Source organism: Neocloeon triangulifer, unplaced genomic scaffold (assembly GCF_031216515.1).
Source record: "Neocloeon triangulifer isolate White Clay Creek 2 clone unplaced genomic scaffold, ASM3121651v1 ptg000014l, whole genome shotgun sequence".
Classification (NCBI taxonomy): domain Eukaryota; kingdom Metazoa; phylum Arthropoda; class Insecta; order Ephemeroptera; family Baetidae; genus Neocloeon; species Neocloeon triangulifer.
This window is the reverse complement of record NW_026775556.1, coordinates 3,628,307-3,650,235: the sequence shown is the minus strand read 5'-3', so window position 1 is coordinate 3,650,235 and position 21,929 is coordinate 3,628,307. Positions and strand designations below refer to the sequence as shown.

At 42.3% G+C, this 21,929-nt stretch overlaps 1 protein-coding gene across 1 annotated transcript; it reads left to right on the top strand.

Moving 5' to 3' along the window:
* Window positions 1-213: 213 nt before the first annotated feature.
* On the top strand, window positions 214-21,791 carry LOC132199708 (uncharacterized). Its single transcript, XM_059624644.1, has 14 exons — window positions 214-3,065; window positions 6,777-6,971; window positions 7,029-7,169; window positions 7,412-8,286; window positions 8,339-8,544; window positions 8,686-8,817; window positions 8,874-9,869; window positions 10,034-11,293; window positions 11,871-13,487; window positions 13,554-14,285; window positions 14,446-17,085; window positions 17,452-17,643; window positions 17,694-18,335; window positions 18,996-21,791. Exons 1-14 carry the CDS (start codon window positions 331-333, stop codon window positions 21,477-21,479), a joined length of 14,847 nt encoding a protein of 4,948 aa, XP_059480627.1. The 5' UTR covers window positions 214-330; the 3' UTR covers window positions 21,480-21,791.
* Window positions 21,792-21,929: the final 138 nt, after the last annotated feature.

Sequence of the window (21,929 nt, the reverse complement as noted above, 5' to 3'; positions counted from 1 at the left end):
GTGACGTGTAAACGCAGTGTAGGCCGGGGGATATTTTTTACACAGAATAAAAAAAACAGACGATGACGAAGAGATTATCTTTCGCCCACCAAGCATGATGCAGGTGCCCTCTCTTCTCGTATAGCCTTTAGTGGAATAAGAAGTGGAAGCGCACTTCTCCCATTGGCCTGTTACCCGGTGCCGAAGGCCGGTGTATTATGCTAGGCGTCGAGCCGGCCTACCTCATAAGAGGCTGAGCATTCAGTCGCTACAGTTCCACTCGCGCGCAGTGCAAAGTTTATTCAATATTATTTTTTATCAAATATTAGCATAGTGAGTTAATGTGCCGCGATGACAGTGACAAAAAAGGGAGAAGGAACGTCGGCGAAAAAGAAAGGTGCTAAAGAGATTAGCACCTCGGCGGGCCAGAGTTCGTCAGCCGCGAGTTCGTCGTCCGTTCAGGTGGTGAAGTCGAGCTCTACGACCGAGGTAGTCGAAAGCGTGGTGGAAGACATTACGCAAGTAAGTCAGACGGAAAATGAACAGCACCAAAAATTTACTGTCACGGAAAGCAACGGCACCGTGGATTTTAAAAATGGAGCCGTGAGCAGCAGCATTTCTTCCACCGAGGCAAACTCAAATAGCAAATCGGCCTATTCGAGCTCGCAAATTTCGGAATCGGCCTCAAGTTCGAAAATTTCAGAAATGGCTTCAAAATTACAAATTTCCGAATTGGCCGAAAGTTCTTCTCAAATTTCTGAATCGGCATCAAGCTCGCAAATTTCAAAGCAATTAGCTTCCAGTTCAAAAATGGTGGAATCGGCCTCCAGTTCGAGTTTGGTCGCCTCCCAAAGTAGCTCCCAACAGCAAATATCAAAATCGAGCTCAAGCTCAAAAATAATGGAGTCAGCCTCAATAGTGAGCGAAGCTATGGAGGCCGCTTCCAATGTGATAGAATCAAACGCGATGGCCACAATTTTAGAATCAGCCTCTTCCTTGCAATCTATGAGCATGTCCGAGTCAAAATCTAGTCTCCGACAATCTGTTTCAAAGTCTTCCAGCAAATCTGAAGTGCTCGAGACGAGCTCTTCTTCCCTGAGCGCGGGCGGAGTTCATGCTTTCTCCTTTTCGGAGGGCACGCAAAATAAATCATTTTCTTCCTCGCAACAGGCGCAGAAATCTGAGGCTGTGGAATATGTGAGCGTTCCAGCCGCAGGAAAAGCCTCATTCGTACAGCAGGAGATATCCAGAAGCAGCTCAGCGAAGGAAATTGTGCAACAATCGTCCAGCAGCGTCGTGAAAAGCAGCTCAAGCATCAACGTGTTTGAACAGGGTGAGGCCACCATGCTTTCCTACAGCCGTCCGGCAGCCGGCAAGCCGTCGGTCAACCGAACCACCTACGTGGGCCAAACTGGTTCGTCTAGTTCGGACGTGGTTGAAAAAGGGCAGGCCAGAGTAATAAGCCAAGACGTAACTTCGTCGGTCAGTGCTACCCACGCAGACAGTGGCGCCACTGCTCATGACGCCCTCGTTTCCTATCAAGAGGTTCCTGGGCAGACGACCCACTACATCAACATGGACGACGGCGGGAGCGTCAAAATCACTGAAATCCTTTATCAGCCGCTACCAGCTGCAGGCAAACCCTCTGTATCCCAGAAAAATATTCGCGATCAACAATCAGCTCGTGGACAAACTATAAATGAGCAAAGGACATTCACTGCCCACATGACGAGTGGTGACAACCAAAATTGGTCAATTGACCAGGCCAATTCCACCTACAAAGTCATGCCTGCTGCAGGAAAGTCATCCATGTCTCAGAGAACTCTTCAAGATCAACGAACGGTCGATGGTCTCTCCACTAGTGAGCAACGAATGTCAAGTACCCACATGACGAGTGAAAACCAGAACGTTTCATTTGATCAGTCAAACTCTACTTACAAAGTTATGCCTGCTGCTGGAAAGGCGTCTGTATCCAACGTTGAACAAAGAGACCCAAACTTGCAAACACATAAAGAATCAAGCTCTGGTGAAACAGTTTATTATAAGTCGATGCCTACGGCTGGAAAGCCTTCTGTGTCCAACAGAACGCATTGGAGCAACAGCCAGCAGATCAAGAGTGATTCTCACGGAAACACGTACGAAACATCTACAAGCGAAACATCTCAATTCTCGTCCACAATCTCCGGACAATCGCAAGTAGCGGATAAAACCGAGAGGAGTGTCCTAATTGGAGAAACAGAATACAAGGTGATGCCAACCGCTGGGAAGCCATCAGTGTCTACCAGGGATCAGAAGGAAAGTCAAAAACCTTTGCAAAAAGGTTTGGATCTGAAGGAAGGTCAGCAGAAGGTTACCATTGAGGAGGTGACGTACCAACCCATGCCTGCCGCTGGAAAACCGACAGTTTCTTCCAGAACAGTGCAGTATTACTCGGACACCTCGTCCGAGTCTCAGCAGAAACGCGAATCGGTCTCATTTGATCAGAGTACATCAAAGTCCTCATATGAAGTGATAAGTGGAGAAACGTCAACTCAAAGACCAACACCTGCTCCTCGAACCCTCGCAGACTCCACCGGCGACCACCAAGTTTTGACAACCGTGGAGAAAATAATCTACACGCCTATGCCTGCAGCCGGAAAGCCCTCGGTGACACAACAACCTGGCGAAAAGACCAAGCCCACGGCCGGCCGGGCCACCGTGCCACAGGACGTGCTCAAGGAGCTGAAGAAGAGGCAGAGTTCGCAAAACGTGTTCTCCTCCTCTGAAACTACTGAGAGCTCAAATATTGATGTTTCAAGCAGCAGCATAATTAAAAATAGTGCCCAGCAAAACGTAATTAACGAGGTGATTGTAATCAGGGGTAGCGAGAGCAGCGACAAGTCAAAGGATTCAAAAATTACGTCACAGCAAACATCTCGAGATGATAAGACTACCAAAACACGTGGGGCTGCAGAACAGAGTGTCACCATTGAAGAGCAGCGGCAGAGCAAAAGTATGACGGCCGAGAAGACGGAGAAAGTGGACAAGAGGAAAAGTGATGAGCCACCAAAAAAGGAGCAGTGCGTCTGCCAGATCTGCACCTGCGGGTGAGTTGCGTCCAATGGCCTTAATTTCACTAAAAAATAATATTTTTTATTACGAAAATAAGATTTTTAAAGGAAAATAAATACATTTTGTTTACGTTTGCGGCAATTTGACCTGCTCTCGATTTACAATTCATTATAATTTCCACGCAACCGGCGTTTACTTTCATGTTGTAGCACCAGAGACAAGCACTCACTGGGCTTTAGTTTAGTCGATAACTATAATAACACGCTGCTATGGCGATTGATTGCTATACTTTCATGATATAAATCAATGACCGACAAAACCGCTGATTTTTGAGTAGAAAGAAATATTTATTTCTTCTAAAGCGTGTGAAAAACGTACGTGGCACACTGCAAACAGCGGTCGGGCCTTCCTTTGGCTTTTCTCAATGCGATTGCTTTAGTCATTGAGCAAATGCGTATTATTATATATTTCATATTTCCAAGAAAAGCTCATTTTCTTACATCAGAACTGAAAAGTGTATTTTGTGGAAATGAAAAGAATTAAAATTTTGATTGTCAAGTTCATGAATTGAAAAATTAATTTTAATCAGACGCGTTCATTTTTCTCTGTGATAAGAAGCATAATCTTGTTTGAAAGTTTTGATGGCGTGTGTGAATTAGGTTTAATGATAATTTTATCTTTCTTGCTTGCGTTGAAAAGTCCCCAAATATTTCTGTTTAATCTTGTCAAATATCTCTCGGCGAAAGACGAATGATTATAAGAATTTTTATTATGCCTATAGGATGGTGGTTATTGCAATTTACGCAATTTACATCAAAATAAATAAAAGCGCTTTATTTTTTTATTGGGTTATAACATTAATTAATAATTGAGCCTATTGTTAGAATTTTTGAAATTTTATGAACCTTATTTTTCTCTTATATTTTGAGTAAGCTGATCCGCTTACATCAAGGTGCAGTCAATTAATTCAGACATTTTAAAACACTCCTTTAAAAATAAAAATATTATATATGAACAAATTAAATTAATTAATTAATTAATTAATATATTTTCCTTCCTAAAATCACATCTTGTGGATTTTTCTTATCAGATATCTTCAACATCTTGTCTAGACATTAAAGTAAAAAAAAATGTTGTCGGCCATAGAATCAAACATGGCAAGCAATTAACTGATAATTAATTCGCCAGCATCGAAGCATGCAGAGAATAAATTATTCGCGCGCCGCTGCTATAAATGGGAAGTTTCATTATTTGTGTTTCGTGCAATATTCATTCATTAAAATTGCCTGCAGGGGATCATTCCTGATATGTATTTTGCATAAAACCTTACTGTCCTAATATAGAATGCCGTTTATAATTCACGAGTTCAATAAGTCGTTTACCAAAGCAATAAAGAAGTCATCAGCTGATGAATTAACAAAACATTATGGAGCAGCGGATTTTACAAAAATGGGCCGCCTTGTGACGTAACTTTTTCTTTTAAATCTCCCACACGTTATCATGACATCACTGTACAAGTTAACCAACAAGGTCACTTTGCTTTCGCATTGTTGTTATGATAATGATGCGACCGACCAGCAGCAGTTGATAATTTTCTTCTAATAGCGCAGTCATATAATATTAAATAATAAACTATGCTCCAAAGTCCGTTTTGTTATTCCACAACAAAATATTGCATTATAAAGCAGGAAATTCGATCACTTGAGGGACTTCTCATTCATCGCAAGGCTGCACGCAGCTTTTTCTAGCGAAAAAATGAAATCTATACGCATTATATCACTAGCTAGGGGGTTCTTTGCGGCGAGAGGGTGCCAAATTCGAGAGCGTTCTCATCCTCGAATTCCACGCACTGCAGAGGTTTCTAAGCCAATTCTAAAAATTCCATTTTTTTTAGCATTTGAAATAATTTTAAAAAAAAGTAAAATTTTTGCTTTTTGCTTGAGCCAACAATTGAGTGTTGCGCACGTAAGTGAAAGGATTTGAGTGTGGGGCCGCGCGTTTCCTTTGCTGAATACAAATATTGCTGTTAAAGCCTTTCGGAGAGACGCGTTCGTCTGAAAAACACTCGCTGCGAGTCATAATAGATTTAAGTAGGCCGTTAAAGGCAAGTTGTTCTCCAATCAGCAGAGCGCTCCTCACTTGTACGCCTTATTAGGCGCCGAGAGAGCAGTGAGAATACGTTCTGCTTGCTTATGCATGCACATGTGACAATTTGAGCGTTTAAAACTGGTCCTGCCTGCACTTATTACCTTTGAAATAATGCTCAATTATTTATTTTAGTCAGTCCCGTTTGCTTGAATTTAAATCGCCAACCTACAATCGGGTTTTCAGAGCAGTGGCAAATTGTCAGCAGCTCGAATTAAAAAAAAAAAAAAGTGGAATAGGACTTCAATTTTCATGGTAAATTATTTTGTAATAAAAGATTTTTTAAGACTTCTTTTTAAATTTTTCAATGGCAAGCAGTGCAATAAAAAGGGCCTCACTGAATATATAATAATATGATAAGTTGGGTTTCAAGTTCAATTTGTGACTCGCAGCTGCCTGACGGACACAAGTGGATCACAATTATTCAATAATCGCAAATTTGCATTCTCTCGTTAGTTTCAATTGTTTGAAATCGTCACATCTACAAAATGCATTTGCATTCAGCCAGATTGAGAAAAATAATTGATTTTCATTTCCTAAAAAAAGTTATTTTGAAATAAACATTGAATTCGAACATTAAAACTGTCAAAACATTGGCCAATTTTACACGACCACACCATAATCGGATTAAAAGCTTTTCATTCATTTTCAGTAATGAAGCTGGCATATTCCACGCAATGTCTTGAAACCATGACCTTTCACAAAGACGGGGCTTTGTGCCTCTAACGCGAAATCCAAAAAAGAATTAAATGACGAGCTGTTGAAAATCATATACAGAGGAAATTTCTCTTCGCGGCTGACCCCATCGCACTTTGTGGGCATAAAAAATTTTATGCTCTCTCGCGGCCGGCACCAAATAGGTGACGTCACACAATAAAATCAAACTGGTTTCGCCTTACATGGTGTGCGGACCCTGGAGAGAGAATTTTATATGCATCTCTTACTCGACTGCTTGAGAGAAGAAGTGACTCAGTATCTAGAGGCTCTAACAAGAATTATTGTAACGCGTTGGCACGAAATTAATCAGGCAGTGAGGAAAATAGAACTCAAAACGTCAATTAAAACGAACCAGTCAACTGAATGTTAAATAGAAGCCACTTGACGATAGGTGCACCTTGACACACAGATCGTCTGCACGTATGCAATTTCTGAGAAAAAACAAAGACAAATAAAAAAGGCAACCCCGTTTTTTGGTTTTTTGTGTCAAATTGTTACAGGAAACACTTAAAATCGATTGATTAAAAAACATTATTAGGCTAAATGTAATATTATTTGTGAAATTAAAATTGATATGATACTTCTAGTTAATGTGTGTGTGTTTTTTTTTATTAATATTTAGAAAAAAAATTAATTTTTTTTAATTGTTTTTAATAATTAATTTCGTAGTGAATTTTTTGTAAAAATAAAATTTTTTAATTGATTAAACTAATTACCCACATCAAATTAAATCATTGTCATATTCTCAAAGTCCAAATATCTGCATTTCCAACTTTTTGTCCTCTCATGTTACTATTACATATATTTAAAGATTCAATTGCATTATTTTGTTTTCCTTCAAAAATTGACATTAAATTTAATCAATTATCTATTTTTAATTCCAGTCGCCACCATTGCACACACGTGCCATCCAGTGAGCCGATTTATGACGCGTCCAAGGGCCCTGACATTCCCGGAGACTCGCTCTCGCACCAAGAGTATAAGGCGTTCCGACCCGACGAGGTGGACAGACCCAAAATCAAGAGACTGAACACAGTCCTGCATCAAGAAGGAGATATCGAAACCGCCACAACTTCAAAGTAATAAACTTTCAAAGCTTGAAAGCTGGTTATTAAAGTTCACTCTAATTGCTGTAGGACTGCTTTCGTGCCACTGCCGTTTGAGAGACAGAAACCGATTAAGCGTGAATCTGAGCTGCATTTGACTGAAGGTGAAATTGAATCGGTCTCTGCATACCGCTCAGAGTTTGACAAGAAGCAGACTGAAAGGACACAAAGGTACAATTAGATATCAATAAAATTCATTTTATCATCATGTTGATTTTAATTTTTAATGATATAATAATAAGTTATATTTAGGAATAAAAATAAATTTATATTTTTTTGTTTCTTTATAAATAATTAGTTATTTTTTCTAATTTTGACACAAGAAGTATTTTGAATTAAAGTTGATTTTCCAATAATTATTCAAGTTTATCAAATTTAAATTGTTATATTATAAGGTTTAAATTTTTTTTTAGATACAAATATGAAGACCATTTGCATCTTGAAGGACCTTTTCAAGGCGAACCTCATTCACGTGAGGATTACAAGCCTAAGGTCGGAGAAAGGGCAGAGGTACGGAAATATGAGGACCACCTTCGACTGGAAGGTGACTTTTCAGGCCATAGTCACGTTAAGGAGGAATACAAAGTTGTGAGAGGAGAAAGAGCAGAGGTGAAACGCCATGAGGATCATCTGCGAATGGAGGGCCTTTTCGAAGGTTCTCGAAAGGACGATTACTCGGCCGTCAAGGGAGAACGATCTGAAATCGTAAAGCACCGCGACAATTTGCAACCCGAGGGTGAATTTTTGGGCAAGAGAGAAAACATCGTTCCGCAGAAAGGTGACAGGGCGCAGGTAAAAAGACCTGAAGACAATTTGCGTCCTGAAGGAGAGTTCACTGGCCGCAGGGAACAACCTGTTCCAGGAAAGGGAGAAAGGTCACCAATTAAAAAGCCAGTGGATAATTTGCATCCTGAAGGAGAATTTACTGGAAAAAGAGAAGAGCCCGCACCCGGTAGGGGAGAACGAGCAACAATTAAAAAACCAACAGACAACCTGCGTCCCGAGGGCGAGTTCTTGGGCAAAAGGGATGATTACACCCCTGGGAAGGGGGAAAGAGCTCCCATCAAGAAGCCAGAGGATAATTTGCGTCCTGAAGGTGAATTTACAGGAAAACGAGACCTCCAACAACCAGGAAAAGGAGATAGGGCACCAGTCAAGAAACCTCAGGACAACCTTCGTCCTGAGGGTGATTTTACTGGCAAGAAGGAGGAGCAAATACCTTTAAAAGGTGACAGGGCGCCTACCAAGAAACCACAGGACAACCTTCATCCTGAAGGTGACTTTGTTGGTAAGTTTTCTAAATTTTACGAATTAAATTTTTTATTCATTTTTTTTTTTAGATTTCACAACTTCAAAATCTGATTTTACTGGAGAGTTGACTGATCGTCCAAAAATGGTTCGCCGCAACACCTTCACAAAATTGGAAGGAGATCTTTCTTTTGAGGAATCAACAAGCAAAAGCGAATATAAGGCACATGAATCTGTGGAAAGAGTTGAGGTTACACGCCACCATGACAATTTGACTGTTGGGGAAGGAAAGTTTGAGGTAAATACTAAATATATAATTAAGATGAGAACTTTCAAATATATGAAACTGCCAATATAAAAATTTTGTATTTTTATTAATCATTAAATTATGATATATCAATAAATGTCATCTGCAACTAAAAAAAATTTGTTTTTGTAGGACTCAACTCAATCAAAGGAAGACTTTGATTTAAAAAATACCGGACTTGTACGGGGAGAGAGAAGGAGAACATGGACAAAGCTTGATGGGGAGCAATATTTTGAATCAACAAACGCTGCAGTTTTTAAATCTGTATGATTTAAAAATTGAAATATTAATTACAAAATAATTTTTTTAATTAATTTTAGGTTTCACGTTCTGAAAGAAATGAAATTGTTCGACATGAGGATAATTTGCGGCTAGAAGGGCATTTTATTGATGACCGCCCCAAGAACGACGGCAAACCAGTGCGAGGTGAACGGGCAGATGTGAAGCGCCCAGTCGATCACCTAAAACCTGAAGGCGCTTTTGAAGGAAAGCCTAAGGATGATTTCACGCCAAAGCGCGGTGAGCGCGCGGACGTTAAAAAGCCAAGTGACAATCTGCACCCCGAGGGTGAGTTTGCACAAAGAAGGCGTGAATCTCCCAAAAGGGGCGAAAAAACAACTCCCATCAGACCGTCTGACAACTTACGTCCAGAAGGGGAATTCGAGCGCCCTGAAAAGTCCCCATACGCTCCAGGCCAGAGACAATCTCCAATTAAACAGGCAGACAATTTGAAACCAGAAGGTGATTTTGCCAAAAGAGAAAGGCCAACTCCAGGAAAGGGAGAGCGTCAATCTCCAGTCAAGCACGCCGACAACCTGCATCCCGAGGGCGACTTTGAAGGGCGTCCGAAAGACGATTTTATTCCAAGGCAAGGCGAGAGAGCTGATGTCAAACGGCCCAGTGACAATTTGAGGCCAGAAGGTGAGTTTATAAGGCAAGAAAAAGAACCTGCCCTCAAAGGAGAAAAACCGATGCCAATTCGACCTGTGGACAATCTAAGACCTGAAGGAGACTTCCAGCGCCCTGACAAGTCTAAATATGAGCCTGGAGAGAGGCAGCGACCTATAAGACAGAATGACAATTTAAGACCAGAAGGTGAATTTGCTGGGAAGCCTAAAGACGATTTCACTCCGAAGAGAGGCGAACGGGCTGATGTCAAACGGCCCAAGGATAATTTGCACCCTGAAGGTGAATTCGCTAGAAGGCAATCGCCCAGTCCTGTTCGGGGAGAAAGGGCGCAAGTTGTTATTCATGAGGACCAACTTCGGATGGAGGGAGAATTCGATGATACATATAGGTCAAGAAATGAATACAAAGTGAGCACAATTAGCTAAATTAGATATTTAATTTCATAAAAGTAGAAGTTTAAAAAAATTTTATAGCTTAAATTTTACTTGGAATTATTAAAATTTTGCTCTGCAATTTATCCAAATAATAGTTATGAGAAGAATATTAATTTTTTTTCATTTATTTTTACCAGGCAACAAGGATTGAGAGAAGCCAACTTATCCGCCAAGTTGACAACTTGCATTTAGAAGGAGAATTTGTTGATCACCAACAGCGAGTAGACTACGGTCAAACAAAAGGAGAAAGGGCCGATGTTCGCAAGCCTCAGGACAACCTCCGACCTGAAGGGGAATTTTACAGAAGAAGCCGCGAGTCTCCGAAACGTGGAGAAAAATCTACGCCTGTTAGACCGACAGATAATCTGCACCCTGAAGGAGAATTTGAACGACCTGAAAAGAACCAGTATAGGCCTGGAGAAAGGCAGCCAATTATAAAACACCACGATAATCTGCGCACTGAAGGTGCATTTGAAGGCCGTCCCAAAGAGGAAGCGCCGAAAAGGGGTGAACGAGCTGAAGTAAAGCGCCCCGAAGACAATTTGAGACCAGAAGGCGATTTTGCGAAGAGAGAACGTGAAGGCCCCAAAAAAATTGACCGACCGTCACCTGTTCGGCCTGTGGACAATTTATACACAGAGGGAGAATTTCAGGCGCCAGAAAAGCAAAAGTTCGTCCCTGCTGAGAGGCAGTCACCTTACAAGCAGCACGACAACCTTCGTCCTGAAGGTGATTTTGCTAAGAGGGAACGCGAGTCTCCAAAACGCTCAGACCGACCGGCGCCTGTGAGGCCTGTGGATAATTTGCACACTGAAGGAGACTTTGAAGCGCCAGAAAAGCAGAAATATATACCTGCAGAAAGGCAATCACCATACAAACAGCACGATAATCTACGTCCCGAGGGCGAGTTTTCCGGCAGACCCAAAGACGATTTTATTCCGAAGAGAGGGGAAAGAGCTGATGTAAAACGCCCTGAAGATAATTTGAAGCCGGAGGGCGAGTTTGCCCAGAGAGAGCGTGAAGGCCCAAAGAGAGCTGACAGAAGAACACCAGTGAGGCCTGTCGATAACTTGCACACTGAAGGAGAATTCCAGACTCCAGAAAAAGTAAAATTCATTCCTGCTGAAGCTCGGAAGCCGTATAAACAGCAAGATAACCTACATCCTGAAGGTGAATTTGCTGGCCGTCCAAAAGATGATTTTACGCCAAAGCGTGGTGATCGAGCTGATGTTAAAAAGCCGCAAGATAATTTGCACCCAGAAGGAGAGTTCAATGGCCGACCTAGGGTGGATTATGTGCCTGGTAAAGGAGAACGAGCGCCAGTTGTCAAACACGAAGATCACCTACGAATGGAGGGCGCATTTGACGACTCGTACCGTTCGAGAGATGAATACAATGTAAGTTTTTCATTAATATTTTGGCTGCTGACATTTTTTTAAATTTAATTTTTACTATTCAAATGTTCAATTTATTTAATAATATCAAAAATAAAAACAAGATTTTTTTTTTATAAATTTTTTTGCAAGTTAATCATACTTCAATTAAGATGAAACTGCCCACGCTCTTTGAGGAATTGTGATTTTTAAGCGCGATTGGACAAGTTCAGTGCACATACATGCCCTCAATTTTAATTGAAGTAAATAAGTTTTTTGGCGGAAAAATTAAATATAAAAATTGTAAGCAGCCAATTTAGATCATCAAAATATAACTGTTTTTGTTAATTTTTGCAATTATTTCAAATTTTTCTTTTACAATTAAAGGAGTTATTTTCAAATTTTACTTGCGATCTTGCATAGTTGCACGCGAGCAAATAGATTTAAAAAATATTTGATGTACAGCGCCAGCAAGTTACTGAGCGCTGTTGATGTAATCAGAAAGCGCCTCCATGCATAATATTTAATTGTAATAAAATTTTTGTATTCGTTAAAAACTTGGTTGAGGTCTGATATAATGCTTTTAATTTCTTGATTTTAGTTTGTCCGTGTTGAAAAGAGAAGCATGATTCACCACGAAGACAACCTGCACCTTCATGGGGAATTCAGTGAAACTAAGCACAGGGATGATTATAATAATACCAAGGGTGAAAGGGCGCCCATACACAAGCCAGTGGATAACCTGCACACTGAAGGAGAGTTTGAAGCGCCAGAGAAGAAAAAATTTGTCCCTGCTGAAAGACAAGCTCCGTACAAACAGCACGACAATCTGTGGCCTGAAGGAGAATTTACCGGCCGACCAAAAGATGACTTCTCTCCCAAACGAGGTGAAAGGGCTGATGTCAAGAGACCGGAAGACAACCTAAGGCCTGAAGGTGAATTCACCCAGAGAGAGCGCGAGGGCCCAAAAAAAGCTGATAGGCGAACACCAGTCCGGCCTGTTGACAATTTGCACACTGAAGGGGAATTCCAAGCTCCAGAAAAAACTAAATTCATCCCTGCAGAAAGTCGATTGCCATACAGACAACAAGACAATCTCTGGCCAGAAGGTGAATTTGTTGGAAGACCTAAGGACGATTATACACCTAAGAGAGGTGAGCGTGCTGATGTCAAACGCCCAGAAGATAATTTACGGCCAGAGGGTGATTTTGCGAAGAGAGAGCGCGAAGCACCAAAGAGGTCTGATCGTCCAGCGCCTGTCAAGCCAACCGACAATTTACACACTGAGGGAGAATTTCAGGCACCAGAGAAACAAAAATACATCCCTGCAGAAAGACAGTCGCCAATCAAGCAACATGACAATTTGCGTCCTGAAGGTGAATTTGCAAAGAGGGAACGTGAGACTCCTAAACGGTCTGACAGGCCAGCTCCTGTTAGGCCTGTTGACAACTTGCACACTGAAGGAGAGTTCCAGGCGCCAGAAAAACAGAAATTCGTTCCTGCAGAAAGGCAATCACCATACAAACAGCATGACAATCTGCACCCTGAGGGAGAATTTGCAAAGCGAGAACGAGAAGTTCCTAAATTGGCTGATAGGCGCACACCAGTGAGGCCCGTTGACAATTTGTACACAGAGGGCGAGTTCCAATCTCCAGAGAAACAAAAATATATTCCTGCCGAGAGACAATCACCAATCAAGCAGCATGACAACCTTCGACCTGAAGGAGAGTTTGCTGGAAGACCTAAAGATGACTTTACCCCAAAAAGAGGAGAAAGGGCTGATGTCAAACGCCCTGAAGACAATCTTAAACCTGAAGGAAAGTTTGCTCAAAGAGAGCGAGAGGGTCCTAAAAAGAGTGACAGACCTGCACCTGTGAGGCCCGTGGACAATCTTTACACGGAAGGGGACTTCCAAGCACCAGAAAAAACAAAATATGTACCTGCGGATAGGCAAGCACCCTTTAAGCAGCATGACAACCTTCGTCCAGAAGGTGAATTTTCTGGTAGACCCAAAGATGATTTTACACCAAAGAGAGGTGAGCGAGCAGATATTAAGCGACCAGAAGACAATCTTAAACCTGAGGGAGAGTTTGATGCAAGCCCGAGGAATGATTACCGACCCGGAATTGGTGACAGGGCTGCCGTTGTGAAACATGAAGATCACCTCCGCATGGAGGGCACCTTTGATGATACACAGAGGACTCGCAATGACTTCCAGGTAATAATTTGGAAATAAAATACCTAATTTATAGAGTATATTAAAATTTATAAATTCTAATTACAGAGAATTCGCCAGGTTGAGAGAGTCCAAATTGTTCGACATGAAGATAATCTTTACATGGAAGGAGAATTCATTGATAATATGCAACGAGAAGACTACGGTCTTGCAAAAGGAGAGAGAGTCCATGGGAAAAAGCCTATTGATAACCTTCATCCAGAGGGTGAATTTTACAGGGAGCCAAAAGAGACGGCTCCTAATAAGGGTGACAGAGCCGATGTTAAGCGCCCTCGGGACAATTTAAAGCCAGAAGGAGAGTTTGAGAAGCGGTCACGAGAGCCTGTAAAGCCAGCTGAAAGGATGAAACCTGTGAGACCTACAGACAATCTTCATCCTGAGGGAGAGTTTGAAAGACCTGATAAGAAAAAGTTTGAGCCAGCTGAACGTCCAACACCAATTAAGCCTGAAGACAATTTGCGACCTGAGGGTGAATTTGAAAGAAAACCAAAGGAAAAAGCGCCAACTAGAGGAGAGAGAGCTGAAATTACAATTCCTCAAGACAACTTGCATCCCGAGGGTGATTTTGCCAAGAAAGAGAAACCAACTCCAGGAAAGGGTGAAAGAGCGCCAATGAAAAAGCCTATAGACAATTTGCACCCAGAGGGAACATATGAAATGGTTTCGAGAAATGACTACAATGCTGTGAAAGGAGAGCGTGCTGAAATAGTGAGACACGAGGACCAATTGAAGATTGAAGGAGAATTCTATGACACTACTCGCTCGCGAAATGATTATAAGGTAGTATTTTTTTTAAATTAAATTAATATTATTTTCTTTTCCCAAAGATTTAAGAAACTATAGGATTTCTTTAATTTTTTAATTATTAATTTTTATTGTTGTTAATTTGCCACAGTCTAATAAATTGATGCCATTAAAAAAAATATTAATATATTTTTAGGCTGTTCGCGTTGAAAGAAGTCAGCTAATCAAACAAGTTGATAATATTCACATTGAGGGCGAGTTTGTGGACAACAAACGTCGAGACGACTACAGACCATCAGTTGGAGATCGCGCTGAAATTAAAAAGCCAAAAGATAACCTTCGACCAGAGGGAGAATTCGAAAGACACAAAGACGTGCCATTCGTAAATGGAGAACGAAGCAAACCTATTAGGCATGGGGACAACTTGAAACCCGAGGGAGATTTTGAAGTACCTGACAAACCTGGTTATCATCCCGGGGAAAGGCAGAAGCCTGTACGCCCCATTGATAATTTGAGAACAGAGGGCAACTTTGAGATGCCTGAAAAACAAGGTTATAGACCTGGTGAAAGGCAGAGTCCCATTAAGCATCCAGACAACCTTAAGCCGGAAGGTGACTTTGAGAGGCCAGTTAAGCAGCAGGTTGGCCCTGGCGAGAGACAGTCCCCGATTAAACAAAGGGATAACCTTAAACCAGAGGGCGAATTTGACAGACCAGTGAAGCAAATATATGGCCCTGGAGAGAGGCAAACTCCTATTAAGCACCCTGACAATCTTCGTCCTGAAGGTGAATTCGAAAGACCTTTGAAGGAATCATTTGGGCCTGGAGAAAGGCAGCGCCCTGTGAAGCACCCTGACAACCTGAAACCAGAAGGTGAATTTGAAAGGCCATCAAAGCAGCAGGTTGGCCCTGGCGAGAGACATTCGCCGATTAAACAAAGGGATAACCTGAAACCGGAGGGTGAATTTGATCGACCAGTGAAGCAAATATATGGCCCTGGAGAGAGGCAAACTCCTATTAAGCACCCTGACAATCTTCGTCCTGAAGGTGAATTCGAAAGACCTTTGAAGGAATCATTTGGGCCTGGAGAAAGGCAGCGCCCTGTGAAGCACCCTGACAACCTGAAACCAGAAGGTGAATTTGAAAGGCCATCAAAGCAGCAGGTTGGCCCTGGCGAGAGACAGTCGCCGATTAAACAAAGGGATAACCTGAAACCGGAGGGTGAATTTGATCGACCAGTGAAGCAAATATATGGCCCTGGAGAGAGGCAAACTCCTATTAAGCACCCTGACAATCTTCGTCCTGAAGGTGAATTCGAAAGACCTTTGAAGGAATCATTTGGGCCTGGAGAGAGGCAGCGCCCTGTGAAGCACCCTGACAACCTGAAACCAGAAGGTGAATTTGAAAGGCCATCAAAGCAGCAGGTTGGCCCTGGCGAGAGACAGTCGCCGATTAAACAAAGGGATAACCTGAAACCGGAGGGTGAATTTGATCGACCAGTGAAGCAAATATATGGCCCTGGAGAGAGGCAAACTCCTATTAAGCACCCTGACAATCTTCGTCCTGAAGGTGAATTCGAAAGACCTTTGAAGGAATCATTTGGGCCTGGAGAAAGGCAGCGCCCCGTGAAGCACCCTGACAACCTGAAACCAGAAGGTGAATTTGAAAGGCCATCAAAGCAGCAGGTTGGCCCTGGCGAGAGACATTCGCCGATTAAACAAAGGGATAACCTGAAACCGGAGGGTGAATTTGATCGACCAGTGAAGCAAATATATGGCCCTGGAGAGAGGCAAACTCCTATTAAGCACCCTGACAATCTTCGTCCTGAAGGTGAATTCGAAAGACCTTTGAAGGAATCATTTGGGCCTGGAGAAAGGCAGCGCCCTGTGAAGCACCCTGACAACCTGAAACCAGAAGGTGAATTTGAAAGGCCATCAAAGCAGCAGGTTGGCCCTGGCGAGAGACAGTCGCCGATTAAACAAAGGGATAACCTGAAACCGGAGGGTGAATTTGATCGACCAGTGAAGCAAATATATGGCCCTGGAGAGAGGCAAACTCCTATTAAGCACCCTGACAATCTTCGTCCTGAAGGTGAATTCGAAAGACCTTTAAAGGAATCATTTGGGCCTGGAGAAAGGCAGCGCCCCGTGAAGCACCCTGACAACCTGAAACCAGAAGGTGAATTTGAAAGGCCATCAAAGCAGCAGGTTGGCCCTGGCGAGAGACAGTCGCCGATTAAACAAAGGGATAACCTGAAACCGGAGGGTGAATTTGATCGACCAGTGAAGCAAATATATGGCCCTGGAGAGAGGCAAACTCCTATTAAGCACCCTGACAATCTTCGTCCTGAAGGTGAATTCGAAAGACCTTTGAAGGAATCATTTGGGCCTGGAGAAAGGCAGCGCCCTGTGAAGCACCCTGACAACCTGAAACCAGAAGGTGAATTTGAAAGGCCAACAAAGCAGCAGGTTGGCCCTGGCGAGAGACAGTCCCCGATTAAACAAAGGGATAACCTGAAACCGGAGGGTGAATTTGATCGACCAGTGAAGCAAATATATGGCCCTGGAGAGCGTGCGGCTCCAATCAGACAAAAAGATAATCTAAAATTGGAAGGAGATTTTGAAAAACAGCCTAAACTAAATGCACCTCTCAAGGGTGAAAGAGCTGATATTAAAAAACCAAAGGACAATTTGGCACCGGAGGGCGACTTTGTGAGAACGCACAGGGACGATTACAACGCAGTTCGTGGTGAGAGGGCTGAAATTGTACACCATAAAACAAATCTAATTGTCGAAGGAGAATTTGATGATAGCTCACGCTCAAGAAATGACTTCAAGGTACGATAAAATTTACTTGAAAGAGTAATACATATATTATGTAAAGATAAAAACATACAAATGAATATATGTTATATTTATAACATGTTGAATATTTATATATTACGCATATTTATTACATCAAAATTTAATGTAGTAATAAAATCACAAAGTGAGACTTACTTTTTTGCAAACTTAGTAAAAAAATTTAATTTAAAAAAGAAATTAGGCATTGATTTTTTTGCAAAGAATAATAATCTTGGTATAAATAAATTTTCTGGAACACACAAATCACAAATCGTGGCTCTAAAATAAGAAATTAATTCTAAAACATTCATTGGATTCATACATTCTGCTTAAAAATTAATTGCGTTACTTCCTTGGTAGGCTTTCCGTGGAGAGCGGGTAGAAATAGTTCGACACAAGGACAACCTTAAACCGGAGGGAGAATATGAACCGCAAAGACGAAATGACTACGCTCCTACTAAGGGTGAAAGAGCTGACGTGGTTGTCCACGAAGATCACTTGCACATGGAGGGCAAATTTGATGACAGTTATCGATCTCGAGATGAATATTCGGTATATTAAAAAAATCTATGATTTTTCAATTTTTTTATAATTAATTTTAGGTGAAGAAAATTGAAAGGAGCACGCGAGTTATTCAAAAAGACAACTTGCACATCGAGGGTGAGTTCATCGACCACACTGCTAGAAATGAATTTACCCACGTCCAAGGTGAGCGCGCCGAAGTTAAACGGCCTCAGGACAACCTCCGACCTGAAGGAGAGTTCCATGGACGCCCCTCTGACAAAGGCCCAGTTCGCGGTGAGCGGGCCGAAGTGCGCATACCCCAAGATAACCTACGACCGGAAGGTGAATTTGAAAGACGCCCTAAGGATCAAGCGCCGAAGGGCGGACGGCCATCACCTATCAAGCACCAGGATAATTTGCACCCAGAGGGAGACTTTGACCGACCATCCCAGGCACCATATCGTCCTGCGGAAAAAGTTTCACCAACTAGACACCCGGACAACCTTAAAGTCGAGGGAGACTTCGAGGGTCGGCCAAGGCAAGAGGCTCCGGGCAAAGGCGAGCGTGCCAATGTGAAAAAGCCCCAAGACAATTTGCATCCTGAAGGAGATTTTGATTTCAAACCCAAAAAAGACAACAATGCTGTAAGAGGAGAACGGGCGCCAATTGTTGTCCATGAGGACCATTTGAGACTGGAAGGTGAATTTGACCGTTCATATTCTTCAAGGAATGAATACAAGGTAATTTTATTCATCATTTCTGAACATAAAAGTGCGTGGGTTAAGGGGTTATTTATTGATTATTATATTCAGTGCTAAAATTTTTAAAATTTATTATAATTGGTCAGGATCACTATAAAATGTAGAAGGAACCCTTTATTTAATTTAAAATTTAATCAAAGGCTTCAACTTTTATAGCTGTTCTACTTGAACAAAAGAAACATCCGCCTAGCTGAGGCAAAAACGATGGGTGGTCAAATAATTTAAAGGAATTTATTTACTTTAATTAAATAGGAAAATAATTTTTTTTTTATTCTTGAATATAAAAGAAAAATTAAAACGAGAGATAAAATATTAACTCCTTTGTGCGTTCGTAAAGAAACACAGATGCGGCGCCGAGCGCATATTTGATGAGACATGCAAGCCAATATACACAAGGCAAATTCTCTCTCTAGTCATCTTTACAACATGATTAATTTTTAAATAAAAATTTTCTAATAGAAAAAAATATTTTAATAAAACAGATTATATTAAAATTATTTTTTATTTATTTATTCTTTTAAATGAAATCCAATTAATATACATTTTTCTTTAGTTAATTTTTTACAAAAGTTATATAATAGTTATAGAACATGTTATAATAAGTACAACAGATTAAGAATTTTTATATTTTTATTCCAGATTGTAAAAGGTGAGCGAGCTGTCATTCAGAGAAGGACGGATAATTTGCACATAGAAGGAGAATTTGTTGACCATTCGAGACGCGATGACTATAAGATTGTAAAGGGCGAGCGCGCTGATGTGAAAAAGCCAGTTGACAACCTCCATGTTGAGGGTGAATTTGAAAACCGCCCCAAGAAAAACGCTCCACTTGTTGGAGATAGAGCAGAGGTGAAGCGCCCTCAGGACAATTTGAAGCCAGAAGGCGAGTTTTACTCAAAAGAACGAGAGAAGCCTGGGCAGGGAGAAAGGCAATCACCCATCAAACAACCTGACAATCTCAAAGTAGAGGGAGACTTCCATCGTCCTGAGAAGGACAAATTCAAACCTGGCGAGAGACAATCTCCTGTAAAGCACCCAGACAACCTGAAGGTGGAAGGTGATTTTGATCGCCCTGACAAGCCAAAGTACGGCCCTGGTGAGAGGCAGGCGCCAATAAAACATGCAGATAATCTCTGGCCCGAAGGTGACTTTGACAGACCCACCAAGAGCACTATTGGCCCTGGAGAGCGCCAGTCTCCCATCAAACATCCTGATAATCTGAAGGTTGAAGGAGACTTTGATCGGCCCCAGAAGCAACAGTACGGACCTGGCGAGAGACCCTCCCCCTTCAAGCACAAGGACAACCTGAAACCTGAAGGTCAATTCGAAGGTCGTCCTTCTGACGACTTTGTTCCTAAGCGCGGCGAAAGAGCCGAAGTGAAAAAACCGCAAGATAATCTCAAACCCGAGGGAGACTTTGCCAAACGAGAGAAGACCACTCCTGTTAGGGGTGAGAGGTTCTCCACAGTAAAACACCAAGACAATCTCAAAATGGAAGGAGAATTCGTAGACACACGAGAGAAGAGCAGGATTGTTGTGGGCGAAAGGGCAGATGTTAAAAAGCCGACGGACAATATAAAAATGGAAGGCTCCTTTGAAGGCAGATCTGTGAATCAATCCGCTTTTGAAAAGACTGCAACCACTAAGAGTAGCACTGCTTACAACAACATGACCCACGTGGACAGGAGGAAACAGATGACCTCGTCCTTCTCGTTGGGCAACGACATGCAGAGCATGGTTGAGGCCTCGACCACTCGGCGCCAAACCGTCGCCCGGAATAACGCAACGACCAAAAAGGCTACCGAAGTTGGACTGGCGCACTCAAACGTTACTTCCAACACAAACACGGAGACCAGGGTTATGCCGGATGGAAGTATTGTGACGACCACCAAAAGGTCATCAACCTACGACACCAACTCGCCCTCTAAGACCGTTTCAGGATCAATGGCCCATGTGGTTGAAGATCAAGTATCGACTCGCACGAGCACCACTGTGGCATCCGAACAGAAGCAGAGCGAAATTTCTCATAGAAAGGCCTCTGCCGTAAACACCAAGCACTTTTCTGAAAGTTCGTCGCAGATCATGAATGCAATGGGAACAGACACGAATGTCCGCCAGTCTAGCCAGCAATCGACAAGCCAAGCTCAGTCATCTAGGGTGGTTCAAGAAACAGCACAGGCCTCCACCTCTGTCCAGCAACAGACGGCAAAAATGTCCAGTTCGATTCAACAATCGGGACAAGTGTCCAGTTCTGTCCGTAGGTCGTCCAGCCAAGCTCAGTCCTCCAGTTCGATTCACGAATCGGAAAAAGTTTCCAACTCTATGCGGCAGCAGAGAGGACAAATGTCCAGCTTGATTCAAGAAACGGGACAAGTTTCCAGTAATGTCCGAAAGTCGTCCAGCTCTGTTCAAGAATCGGGACAAGTCTCGAATTCCACTCGACAACAAAGTGCACATCTGGCAACTTCCAGCTCAATGCAGAACATCAGCAAGTCCTCCTCTTCAAGTGCCCTCCATTTGTCCGACTCGCGCAGCCAGCAGAATCTCTCAGAGGGACACCACCGAAAGAGCGTCATCTCGGCGACGTCCGAGGATGTGAGCAACTCGGTCTTGCACCGCAAGAGCAACGCCGCCGCCAGCGAGTCGGTTCATGTGTCCTCAATGTCGGCGCTGAGCCAGCGGAAGAGCATCAACAACCTGTCCGAATCGGCCTCCTCCTACAACCAACAGAACGCAAACCGGGTCAGTCTGTCCACCTTGCACCGCCACTCTAACGAGGCCAGGGTCATCCAGGGTGGGCAGCGGGCCGAAAGGGTGGTGCGCCACGACAATCTCAGCGTCGGCAGCGGCGCTTTTTACGGACAGAGCGAGGCAAAGTCCTACGGAAACTTCTCTGGGCAGCAACAACAAAGGGTGTCCCAAGTGCAGAAGGGCAAACAGCTGTCCTCCCACATTGCCTTTGGTAACACCGGTTTTGACTCCAACTCGTCCTACCGCAAGGAGTACGTCGTCGTCCACTCTGGACCCTGCCCAGCCGCGCTGCTTGAGACGGAAAAATCCTCCTATCGTCACAAACGGGACACCAAGGAGCACAAGTTCTACGCGCCCAAGTCCGCTAAATAATTTTTTTGATCTTTGGAAAAAAATGTGCCAATCTGAATTTGTAACATACTTAGTCAAAATTTCATAACTCGAGAGTTTTAACTGATTTTTTTTTCGTCTTCCAATGCATACTCGTCCCCTTTCAATTATTTTACTGTTGATCTAATGAAGAAAGAAAATGCTTTTTAAAAAAACTAATAACTTTAAGCTATAATATTAATGGGAAAAAATGGTTTCCTTATTTAGAACTATTTTGAGCATATGACAGCGAACAATTTATTTTGTAACACGCAAATGAATAATTAAGAATAAATAGCTTTGTAAAAATTCAAATGAATGGACTTTGTTTCTCACCAAACCTGCATAGGATCTTGAAATAAAAGAGAAGAATTAAAAATTACACATCTAGCTTTATTACGCATTTTATATAGATTTTTTTTTAGCAAATCACTATTTGTATTTACACAGAAA